Consider the following 12,588-nt stretch of genomic DNA (forward strand, 5'->3'; position numbering starts at 1 on the left):
AAAAAGCTACATTTTAGTCTCATCTGACCAGAGTACCTTCTTCCATATGTTTGGGGAGTCTCCCACATGCCTTTTGGCGAACACCAAACGTGTCTGCTTATTTATTTTCTTTAAGCAATGGCTTTTTTCTGTCCGCTCTTCCATAAAGCCCAGCTCTGTGGAGTGTACAGCTTAAAGTGGTCCTATGGACAGACACTCCAATCTCAGAGTGCAGCTCCTTCAGGGTTGTCTTTGGTCTCTTTGTTGCCTCTCTGATTAATGCCCTCCTTGCCTGGTCTGTGAGTTTTGGTGGGCGGCCCTCTCTCTGGCAGGTTTGTTGTGGTGCCATATTCTTTCCATTTTTTAATAATGTTTTTAATGATGCTCTGTGGGATGTTCAAAGTTTCCGAACTTTTTTAATAACCCAATCCTGATTTGTACTTCTCCACAACTTTGTCCCTGACCTGTTTGGAGAGCTCCTTTGTATTAATGGTGCCGCTTGATTGGTCGTGCCCCTTGCTTGGTGGTGCCCCTTGCTTAGTAGTGTTGCAGACTCTGGGGCCTTTTAGAACAGGTGTATATATACTGAGGTCATGTGACAGATCATGTGACACTTAGATTGCACACAGGTGGACTTTATTTAATTAATTATGTGACTTTTGAAGGTAATTGGTTGCACCAGATCTTATTTAGGGGCTTCATACCAAATACATATGCACGCACCACTTTTGCGTTTTTAATTAAAAAAATGTTTTTTAAACATGTTATTTTTTTCATTTCACTTCACCAATTTGGACTATTTTGTGTATGTCCATTACATGAAATCCAAAATAAAAATCTATTTAAATTACAGGTTGTAATGCTACAAAATAGGAACAAATGCCAAGGGGGATGAATACTTTTGCAAGGCACTGAATAAGCAATTTGAAATTATTTCTACTTTTACTTCTGATACTTAAATATATTTTTGCAATTGCATTTACTTATGATACTTAAGTATATTTAAAACCAAATACTTGTAGACTTTTACTCAAGTGGTATTTTACTGGGTGACTTTCACTTTTACTTGAGCCATTTTCTTTTAAGCTATCTTTACTTTTACTCAGGTATGACAATTGGATACTTTTCCCACCATTGATACTATCCACAGTGAGGACTGACTCATCCCCATTGGCCATGTGGCTGGACCCTTCCACAGCAGCCAGCTTCTCCCAGCTCACCCGCACAGCAGCGTCCAACTCTCTCTAGTGAAGGCTTTCCAGGTGCACGTCTTTGACTGGGTTTGGTCTGGATGTCAATGGCTTCACTCACTGAGAGCTTCGACCTACCTGTACCTAATCTGGTACTGTGTAGCAACTTGCAGCCCGGTTAGATACCAGATATCCTGTGTGAATGGAGTGTCTGTGACTATCCACTCCTACTCTGTGTCTGTCTCAGCTGCTCTTTTCACTGCTCTGTGCTCCACTCTGTACCGCTCGCTCTTCCCAACCTGGGGTGGCAACAGCTTCAGGGTCAAGCTGTTGGTCTGGATGTCAGTCACCACTGGGGTTGAGGTTTTGATATGATTTGAAATTGATGATTCCCACGTCGATACAGGCGAATGGAAGCTCTGGGATAAGAGGTGACTGAGATGGAGGCCAAAATGAATCTGATTTTCTTCTGGTCTTTATGGGCCATCTGAAACCCCCTTGAAACAGCTTATAGTTCCTCCTCATTGTGTCTGAGAGCTCAGTGGAGGTGAACCATGGCTGGAGCTTCTCTTTAGAAGCACTCGGTACAAAACTGAAGTGTTCTTCAGTATCATGAACTCATGCGACTTGAGACACTGAGTCAGAGTGGAGATGTACGGTTCTTTTCTATAGGCTTGAGGTCAGGGCTTTGTGATGGCCACTCCAATACCTTGACTTTGTTGTCCTTAATCCATTTTGCCACAACTTTGGAAGTATGCTTGGGGTCATTGTCCATTTGGAAGAACCATTTGCGACCAAGCTTTAACTTCCTGACTGATGTCTTGAGATGTTGCGTCTATATATCCATATAATTTTCCTTCCTCATAATGCCATCCATTTTGTGAAGTGCACCAGTCCCTCCTGCAGCATAGCACCCCCTCAACATGATGTTGCCATCTCCGTGCTTCACGGTTGGGATGGTGTTCTTCGGCTTGCAAGCCTCCCCCTTTTTCCTCTAAACATAACAATGGTCATTATGGCCAAACAGTTCTATTTTTGTTTCATCAGATCAGAGGACATTTCTCCAAAAAGTATGACCTTTGTCCCCATGTGCAGTTGCAAACCGTAGTCTGGCTTTTTTATGGTGGTTTTGAGCAGTGGCTTCTTCCTTGCTGAGCGGCCTTTCAGGTTATGTCGATATAGGACTCGTTTTACTGTGGTTATAGATACTTTTGTACCGGTTTCCTCCAGCATCTTCACAAGGTCCTTTGCTGTTGTTCTGGGATTGATTTGCACTTTTCGCACCAAAGTACGTTTATCTCTAAGAGACAGAACGCGTCTCCTTCCTGAGCGGTATGACGACTTGTGGAGTTCTACAAAAAACATTCTGAGGTCTTGGCTGATTTCTTTTGATTTTCCCATGATGTCAAGCAAAGAGGCACTGAGTTTGACGGTAGGCCTTGAAATACATCCACAGGTACACCTCCAATTGACTCAAATTATGTCAATTGGCCTATCAGAAGGTTCTAAAGTCATGACATCATTTTCTGGAATTTTCCAAGTTGTTTAAAGGCACAGTCAACTTAGTGTATGTAAACTTCTGACCCACTAGAATTGTGATACAGTGAATTATTGTTACGACTTCTAGGAGTAGTGGGTGCGGAGTCAGGCACAGAGAGCAGAGCGTTTAGGACAACCGTATTTATTCCGGTGACAGTAAAGGTCACGCCAAAAACACCAGGCGCATACAATGACCGGCCCAAAAACAGGACCCAAACAGTCCGGAGAAAATAAGAAAAATGCACATCCACAAAACGAACAGAGAAACAAGCCTGCACAAAAGCAGGCGGGCATAACCGGCTTAAATAGCCCTAACCAAAACCCAAACAAGAAACAGGTGTAACCAATAAGACAAAACTAACAGAAAAGGAAAAGGGGATCGGTGGCAGCTAGTAGACCGGTGATGACGACCGCTGAGCGCTGCCCGAACAGGAAGACGAGCCACCTACGGTGGGAGTCGTGACAATTATAAGTGAAATAATCTGTCTGTAAACAATTGTTGGAAAAATTACTTGTGTCATGCACAAAGTAGATGTCCTAACTGACTTGCCAAAACTATAGTTTGTTAACAGGAAATTTGTGGAGTGGTTGAAAAACTAGTTTTTATGACTCCAACCTAAGTGTATGTAAACTTCCGACTTCAACTGTATTTTCTTTTTCAAGAGGTCTATGAAAAGTGAATGTAGAACCATCAGACAGGGTGATATAGCAGTAGTGACACAGGGTGACATAGCAGTAGTGGGTGAAGACCTTGACCAGCGGGTGCAGTTGCTGGGGAGAGGTGGCTCCCAAACGTCATCATCCAAATCCTCTGCATCCTCCACTTTGTGGTGAATAAAATAAAGGGATGTATTGTTATAAGACACACAGAATTACAGTTGACTAAATGTACAAAACGACATTACTGTGAAGTAAAAACACCAAGGCCAAACTTTATCTGTGCAGTGACTCACATAGAAGGTGTGAAGCACACACACAATGCAAACAGTAACACTTTGGAGACAAAGGAAGAGGTGAGAACCACAAATAAACAATGGCCATGAGAGTTTAGTGGCCTCCAAAGTTACAAGGATGAAACTTAGAACAGCAAACAGTGAACTAATATGAAACATAGACAATAACTACTTTGGAATTAGATAACATTGAAATGACTTGTTACGATGGCCTATGTAAACTAAATCCAAAGCACAAAAAGCAGACAACTTATAAAAAACGAAATACATATAGTAAATTAGCTATATAAAGTCATGAAAATAATTTACTTACAGATCTAAAAGTGGATCCAATCCTTCTAGAAAGCAATCTTCGTCAGCCGAGTCAAAATTCTCATTGTCCAAATCGCTCGCTCCCCTGATCCGTGTCCGACTTCAGTATTTTATTCAAAGTTTCTATGTCGGTATACTTATTCATAGCTGCCTTCTTTTTAGGTTCCTGTTCGATATTCTTAGTTTTTACCTTTTTTTTCACCCTTGAGAAACTGTCTTTTATGCTAAAGAAATTAAATTAAATCGTGCTCAGTGCGTCTCGTCTGAGCCCGGTAGTAATAGTTTGCAGTATGCATAAAAGGTTCTAGGCCTTGCTTTGTCTCACCCAGGTCAACTGTATATCCCTGGAAAGCTTATCTCGTTGGCTACAAGGCTGTCAAGGTGCGATAGTACCCCATCCCCTGTGTAATGGATGCCTACAGCGAGTAAGCAGGTATCGTCATATTTTTTATGCTCAAAGATGTGACGCGAACACTCGGTGGACATTCGATGTTGCCTTTAAGCCATAAATCATCAGATAATATCGGCAAAAATTGTTCCTACCAACATAGGGATTAATTTGATACCCCTCATGTAGCTATAGCTCAAACACAGACCAAATGGAAGCTTATCTTGTAAGATGTTTGGTGAAAACGCTGTGTAAAATAAACATTTTGACTCTCGGGTCTGGTGATCAATAACGGTAGGTCCCAGGCAGACAAATAAGACATCCTCATGATCTATGGAGTCCCGGCTTTTGGTGTGTATCAACGTATTCCGTGTTTATTTTGTTTATGCTTCACAATGCTAAACGGAATGTAGATAGCAGCCTTCTTGAAATAAGGTAATCAGCTCAGCCTGCTCTTATAAGTTCGTATGCCCATGTATGGTAGTAATTCACACCAAATATTTTAAGGTACCGATCAATAGCCAAGATACTCAGCTTTCCGCAGACACCCTGCTTTTGCAAATAGGGGCTACCGTTCTCATACCATAATGAATTGAATAAAACAAATCCAATAGGGTCCCCAAATATGGGGCCTTAACATTTAAGAGGTTTTAAATAAACTTTATTCCTCATCAATCTACACACAATACCCAATAATGACAAAGTGAAAACAGGTTTTTAGAAATTGTTGCAAATGTATAAAAAATTAAAAACAGAAATACCTTATTTACATAAGTATTCAGACCTTTTGCTATGAGACTCGAAATTGAGCTCAGGTGCATCCTGTTTCAATTGATCAACCTTGAGATGTTTCTACAACTTGATTGAAGTCCACCTGTGGTAAATTAAATTGATTGGACATGATTTGGAAAGGCATACACCTGTCTATATAAGGTCCCAACGTTGACAGTGCATGTCATAGCAAAAACCAAGCCATGAGATCAAAGGAATTGTCCGTAGAGCTCCGAAACAGGATTGTGTCGAGGCACAGATCTGGGGAAGGGTACCAAAAAATGTCAGCCGTGTTTACTATGGTCAGGAGGGATAAAGGTCACTGATGCACTGTGACAGGGCTGTGTCACATTCTAAAGGCCACTGTCTGTCTTGCAGGGGGCCGGGGCCAGGGCTGCAGCCACACACAGGGGTTAGAGGCCACAGCCCCAGGAGCAGCGTGCAGAGACAGCAGGCGGGGGCAGCAAGGCTCATCTTTTATCTCATCACCCCTCCTAATGTCCCCCGCCCTCCTGCCCAAATCACCCCATCAGGTTACTCTGTGAGGGCTTTCATTAGAACAAAGGGAGTGCCACAGACAGCCCAGCTTGAGGCACAACACTGGCTTTTAATATTTTTCTCTACCCCCGCTTCTCAATTCATTTCATGGGCTTTATTGGCATGGGAAACATATGTTAATATTGCCCAAGCAAGTGAAGTAGATAATAAACTATAGAAATGTACAGCTTCTCTCTCTCCCTTATGTTTTCCTCCTCCCTCTTCTCCTCTGTGTGGAGTAGAAGGTCAGGTTTTCCAGATCCTTCCCAGCAGGGTTCTGTCTGTCTGTCTGTCTGTCTGTCTGTCTGTCTGTCTGTCTGTCTGTCTCTCTGTCTCTCTGTCTCTCTGTCTCTCTGTCTCTCTGTCTGTCTCTGTCTGTCTGTCTCTCTGTCTGTCTCTGTCTGTCTGTCTCTGTCTGTCTGTCTGTCTGTCTGTCTGTCTGTCTGTCTGTCTGTCTGTCTGTCTGTCTGTCTGTCTGTCTGTCTGTCAGGTGGAGGCCCATGCTGTGTCCTGTTGCTCCACAACTCACAGCTGTAAATCAATATTCACATACTGTACCACTTGGTCTGAACCTTGACTTCTGACTCATGTTCTTGTTGCTTATATTGTGTGTGATATGTAGGCTACAGTTTCTTTAGATTTTCCAGGTCCTTTATTATTATACTGTAGCTTTAGCTTAAAACAGTTTCACATTTTCAGGCGTAGTATCCCAGCTCTGAGCACTTTGATTGTGTGTGCGCTGCGTGCTGCTTGCAAAATGTGTCTGAGTGATTGTTTGTTGTGTGTGTTTTACTCTGCAGTCTCTCTGCATTCGGTGAGCCTGTGTGTACTGTACAGGCTGAGTGAGAGAGTGTGTAGCTGGGATCGCCTGTATGTCTAGCTAATCTGTTTGTGTATAAGAGAAATAAAGAGAAAAATATGAGAGAGAGAGAAAGATGCAAGAGAGAAAGATGGGAGAGAGAGAGAGAGAAAGATGAGAGAGAGAGAGAGTCTGCGCTCAGTGCTGGTGTGAGGCTTGCTGAGGAGTGTTTTGCCTCACTCCCCCGCCTGAGGGACTGCTGTGGAGCTTGCACCACCTCCTCACAGCCCTCCCAAACACACACACACACACACACACACAAACACACACTCACACACACACACACACACACACACACACACACACACACACACACACACACACACACATAGCCACACACATAGCCACACATGCACGAAAGCACACACACAGCCACTGCAATGCAGGAAGGAGCTTTCCTCAGACCTGCAAGGGAGAGACACCAATCACTGCCGGGCTCTCATCGAGTGAGCTGTGAAACTGGACTGTTCAGGGAGGGGATCCCTCATTTCTCTCCATCTTCCTCTCGCTCTCTTTTTTTGCTCTGTCTGTCTCTGTATATCTCAATCAACCAATCAAATGTATTTATATAGCCCTTAAAGGTTCATATTATGGCTATGTACAGTGTTATAACAATGTGCAAATAGTTAAAGTACAAAAGGGAAAATAAATAAACATTAATATGGGTTGTATTTACAATGGTGTTTGTTCTTCACTGGTTGCCCTTTTCTTGTTGTGGCTGTGATTGCACACTGTGGTATATCACCCAATAGATTTGGGAGTTTATCAAAATTTGATTTGTTTTCAAATTCTTTGGGGGTCTGTGTAATCTGAGGGAAACGTGTGTCTCTAATATGGTCATACATTTTGGCAGGAGGTTAGGAAGTGCATCTCAGTTTCCACCTCATTTTGTGGGCAGTGTGCACAGCCCGTCTTCTCTTGAGAGCCAGGTCTGCCTATGGCGGCCTCTCTCAATAGCAAGGCTATGCTCACTGAGTCTGTCCATAGTTAAATATTTCCTTAATTTGGGGTCAGTCACAGTGGTCAGGTATTCTGCCACTGTGTACTCTCTATTTAGGGCCAAATAGCGTTCTAGTTTGCTCTGTTTTTTGGTAAAATCTTTTCAATGTGTCAAGTAATTATATTTTTGTTTTCTCATGATTTGGTTGGGTATAATTGTGTTACTGTCCTGGGGCTCTGTGGGGTCTGTGTTTGTGAACAGAGCCCCAGGACCAGCTTGCTTAGTGGACTCTTCTCCAGGTTAATCTCTCTGTAGGTAATGGCTTTGATATGGAAGGTTTGGGAATTGCTTCCTTTTAGGTGGTAGTAGAATTTCTCTTTTCTGGATTTTAATAATTAGTGTGTATCGGCCTAATTTTGCTCTACATGCATTATTTGGTGTTTTATATTGTACACCGGGATGTTTTTGAAGAATTCTGCATGCAGAGTATCAATTTGGTGTTTGTTCCATTTGGTGAATTCCTGGTTGGTGAGCGGACCACAGACCTCACAACCATAAAGAGCAATGGGTTCTATAACTGATTCAAGTATTTTTAGGCAGATCCTAATTGGGATGTCGAATTGGTCCTGATGTTTAGGCCGAGGTTGGTATCGTTTTTTGTGTGTTCTAGGGCATCGGTGTCTAGATGGTATTTGTGGACCTTTCTCCCTATCTCTCTCTCTTTCTCCCCATCTCTGTCTCTCTCTCTCTTTCTTCTTGTCTCTCTTTCTCTGTCTCGCTACTGTCCGTCTCTCTCTCTCTCTCTCTCTCTCTCTCTCTCTCTCTCTCTCTCTCTGTCTCTCTGTCTCTCTGTCTCTCTCTGTCTCTCTGTCTCTCTGTCTCTCTGTCTCTCTCTCTCTGTCTCTCTCTCTCTCTCTCTCTCTCTCTCTCTCTCTCTCTCTCTCTCTGTCTCTGTCCTCCTCCCTCCCCTACCATCCTTCCATGCCTCTCGTTAACAGGTCTTAAGCAGCTAGTACTACACACAGAGAAGTTGTGGGTGGAAGGAGGAAGATAAATAAAAGCATGTCCTCAACCTCAGCTACTCAATCCAGGGAGATGGCAACAGTGATGTTCTGTTTGTGGCTTCACAGTGCAGGTTAATGAGTGAGACCTCCCCCTCTTTGTCTTGGTAATCCAACCTTTACCCAATCAGCAGTAGGCCTATTTATTCCCAGGATACACCTGTATAATAATAATTTAAATGGGCTTATTTAATTGGCTAGATAACGAATTGTAGGTCTGTGGTTACACAAACCACCACATGCTCCTTTCAGCTTTTTTTATTGACTATTCTATGATGTGAGTGCATTCAGAACAAGCACTGATGAAAATGAATGACGCTCATTTGATTTCCAAAGTGTAATTGCATGCATTGTGTAGAGCAGTGTTTCCCAACCCTGGTCCTCCAGTACCCCTTACAGTACACATTTTTATTGTAACCCTGGACAAGCACACCTGATTCAACTTCTCAACTAATCATTAAGCCCTCAATGTGGGTATGTTTGTTAAGAGCTACAACGAAACGGTGTACTGTTGGGGCACTCGAGGACCAGGGGTTGGGAAACACTGGTGTAGAGTGCAGTTACAGTATATGGTCTTTTACTGTACAGTGTAGGACACTTTATCTTTCAGCTAATGATCTGTGGGCCTGTGTCGGGTAAATGTTTGTTGACTATTTGTCTTTCTGCAAGGGAAACTGGGTTGCTCGTTGTTCCAACATATTATCAGATAGTGTCCGAAAGATGATTGCTTCATGGTGTAACCACTGAGATCTGATGTTTTCACACACCCCTGACTGTATTGCCAATATGGACTTGCAGAATCATGCTTTTTCAAGTTTTTAATGTAGAGGAAGCAAAGACTAGAAGTGTCTCTCCAAAAAGTTTCACCCACAGCCAGTTCCACAGTTGGCAGGCAGACTGCTGTCAGCACATGAGTGCTCCAGGCTCTGACCTGTAGCTACAACTGTGTGTGTTGCTCCCAGGCTTGTCCGATAAGTGTGTGTGTTTGTCCCCGCAGGGAGTTTGCCAAGGAGCGTGAGCGTGTGGAGAAGAGGCAGGAGTTTCTGAAGCTTCGCAGGCAGCAGCAGATCGAGAGGGAGCTGACTGGATACCTGGAATGGATATGCAAGGCAGGTCAGACTGCCCTCTACTCCTTCTCGCTTTTACTTTTAAAACTTTTACTTTACTTTAATACTTAAGTTTACTTAAATACTGCTTAAGATTTTGCTCAAGGGTTAGTTACAGGCAAATGTGAGTTGATACTATATGCAGTAATCTACCACACATTTTCTTATATCTAGCTATATGACCTAGAAATATACAGTATATTACATTATGCTGACATAGCATTAGTCCTAGGGTTTTATGATATGTAATATTAAGTATGCTGATGGAAATCTGTGTGTGTGTGCATGCGTGCATGTGTGTGTGTGTTCATGTTACGGTGCGTGGCTATGTATTTGTTTCAGAGGAGGTGATGCTGGCAGAGGAGGACAAGCATGCTGAAGAGAAGTCTCCTCTGGATGGAGCGTGGTACAAGAGGAAACACAACAACCCAGGTGAAGGGTATACTCGGGCCCTGCGTTAGGCTGCTCAGACCGCCTGATCTGATCAGGGAAAACTCAGGACCTTGGGGATGAGATTTGTCTGTGTTGTCTCCCTGTGTCTGCCCAGGACTGTCTTCCCAGGCTCCTCTCGGGCTGTGGCTATGTCAGGCTTTGGGCTGATGCCACCCACCCTCTCTGATCTAGATATTGTACTGCTGCTTGTTAGCCCAGCACAGAATGAATCACAGCCCGAGTGTGAACCCACAGTAATTATGGCTGTTGGGGCAACATGAAAATTGGATTAGAACAGGAGAGAGGTGCACAGTGCTACAGTTCAGAGAGAGCCTGCCTGGGAGAGTGTGTGTGAGGGGGCTGTGTTGCCAGTCAAGTTTGAATGGTCTATTGCGCCAACAAGATCTAAGAGGCCTCTCATGAGATGCTGTTTCACAAGCTGTCATAAATGTGAAGGGTTCAAGTTGTGGGCTGCTTTTTTGAATGTAAGTCAGTTACCTGATGGAAGTACTGTATTAATAACCCTCTGGAGTCTAAGCCCTGTCTAAGCAGCCCATGCAAAAAACCAGATATCTCTAGCTTAAACAGATGGATTTTGATGGGAATTTTTGTATTATGTTAATTCGATTTCTGCGGGGGTGTGGAAATTGTAGGCTAAGTGTTTTAATTCTCTGAGAGCCGATGTCATACCCATCAGTACTGCTAACCCTACAGTATTGTTCTCATGTGTGTTCAGTGTTAAAAAGAGCCAAGAAGAGCAAGCATGACCTGATCAACGCTGAGGAGGGCGAAGACCACTTCACTGACATCTCATCTGTTGGTAAGGCCAATGCCCGTGACCTCTGACCTCTCAACCAACCTGTTAGCTTTCACACTGCTCACTGCTGTATACTGATCTACCTATGTACTGGCTGTCTCATGTCTCTAATGTCAGTCTCAACTGCAAGTCTGGAACGATCTTTTTTCAAACTGTCCTTCGATTGAGTAATGTTGCATATTAAATGTAAATGTAATGTAAATGTAAATCATTTTGTATTTTTAGCAGTTTGTCTTTTCAGCAGTATTGGGCCAATTGCCTACAATATGTATCAATTTGGGTTGAATATTAGCCTTTATAACTAAATAAGTAACTACACTTCCTATTATTCCCATTCTGTGACATAATGACTCCTGGTTTTGTCTATTCTGTTAGACAAGTGACCTTTAAGAAAGACTAATGACAGAAGCATTGCAATAGACTCTTATTAAAAAATAATAAAGTCAACTCCAACTCTTCTCTCCTTCTTGGCGGTTGGTTGCTAACTGCTATGTGGTTGAACTCCTCAGTCCTGTTGCATAAGTGATTATTAATACTCCTTAATTAGATCTGCATCACTGCACAGTAATTAAAGGGAAATTATGTGTTTTGGCTCAGTATTAGAATCCCATAAAAAGAGAAATGACAGGGAGAGGGAGATGGAGGGAGAGAGTGAAAAAGAGAAAGGAAAAGGGCAAGCCTGACTTGGTACTTAGTTTATGATGCCTCACACAGAGTAAAATTTGGAGAAGAAAATAGCCCAGGAAATTATGATTCTCCCTCTTCTCCTGGGCCACTAACAAGATGCTAATGAAACCATTTTTCACCTTTCTTTTTTTGGTCCAGCCCCACTAATTGAAGTTACAGAGGGTTTATTATGGCACAGGGCCTGGGAGATGTAGGAGAAAGGAGGAGGGCAGTGTACAGAGTTCTTTATGGATGCCATGAACTAGCCAGGAGGACACTGAGAAGGATACTGTCCATCTGAACAATATGATGCAGCATTATTAAAGAGAAATGTAAAGAACAATCTGCAATTGGTAATATTATAAATGATCTCTAATTTACATAGAAGTTGCTGTATTTGGCATGCTATGCTGTGGTTTGTTTTAGCCACAGTACAGATCTGGGGTTTATTATTTGTAATGTTGTTATTTTTCCTCTCATTGTGTCTAACAATGTTTGGAGACTGTCCCCACCAAGTGAAAACCTTCAGGTCATCAAGTGTTGAAGGAAATAGTTTCCTAAATGTTCGTTAACATTACAGTTAATAAACAATTTAATTTAATTATAACAATGCAAACACTCTGTCCGTTTATAAGAATTTGTAAGATTCTTATTTGCATAAAATAGACAGAGACCGTGTCCAAATTAATCAATAGCTGTCAGGCTTCGAAGAGTGATGGGTGTGGAGTCAGGCGCAGAGAGCAGAGGATTCGGAAAAACCATTTATTCCTGAACAATCACAGCGAGCAAAAAAGGGTAACGCCGAACACAGGCGTAAAACACTCCAAAATGTACAACACCGGTACACACGCTGTACAGCGGAAATAAACGAAAGGACACTCCTGAACCAAAAACAGCAAACAAGCCCGCACAAACACAGGCGGGCCAACTGAACTTAAATAACCCCAAACAAGGAACAGGTGAAACCAATTAGACCAAACAAAACGAAAAGGGGAAAAGGGATCGGTGGCAGCTAGTAGACCGGTGACGACGACCGCC

The 12,588-nt window shown here is 42.8% G+C and overlaps 1 protein-coding gene across 1 annotated transcript in view; it reads left to right on the forward strand.

Annotated features, from left to right (window-relative positions):
• Window positions 1-12,588, forward strand: part of cacna1ba (calcium channel, voltage-dependent, N type, alpha 1B subunit, a) — a 162,853-nt gene that overhangs the window by 81,258 nt on the left and 69,007 nt on the right. Inside the window, exons 8-10 of the mRNA XM_071403658.1 lie at window positions 9,527-9,642; window positions 9,978-10,067; window positions 10,804-10,887. Of these exons, the coding sequence (XP_071259759.1) occupies window positions 9,527-9,642; window positions 9,978-10,067; window positions 10,804-10,887 (290 nt within the window). The remainder of the gene's footprint in view (window positions 1-9,526; window positions 9,643-9,977; window positions 10,068-10,803; window positions 10,888-12,588) is intronic.

Source organism: Salvelinus alpinus, chromosome 5, assembly GCF_045679555.1.
Source record: "Salvelinus alpinus chromosome 5, SLU_Salpinus.1, whole genome shotgun sequence".
NCBI classification, from domain to species: Eukaryota; Metazoa; Chordata; class Actinopteri; order Salmoniformes; family Salmonidae; genus Salvelinus; species Salvelinus alpinus.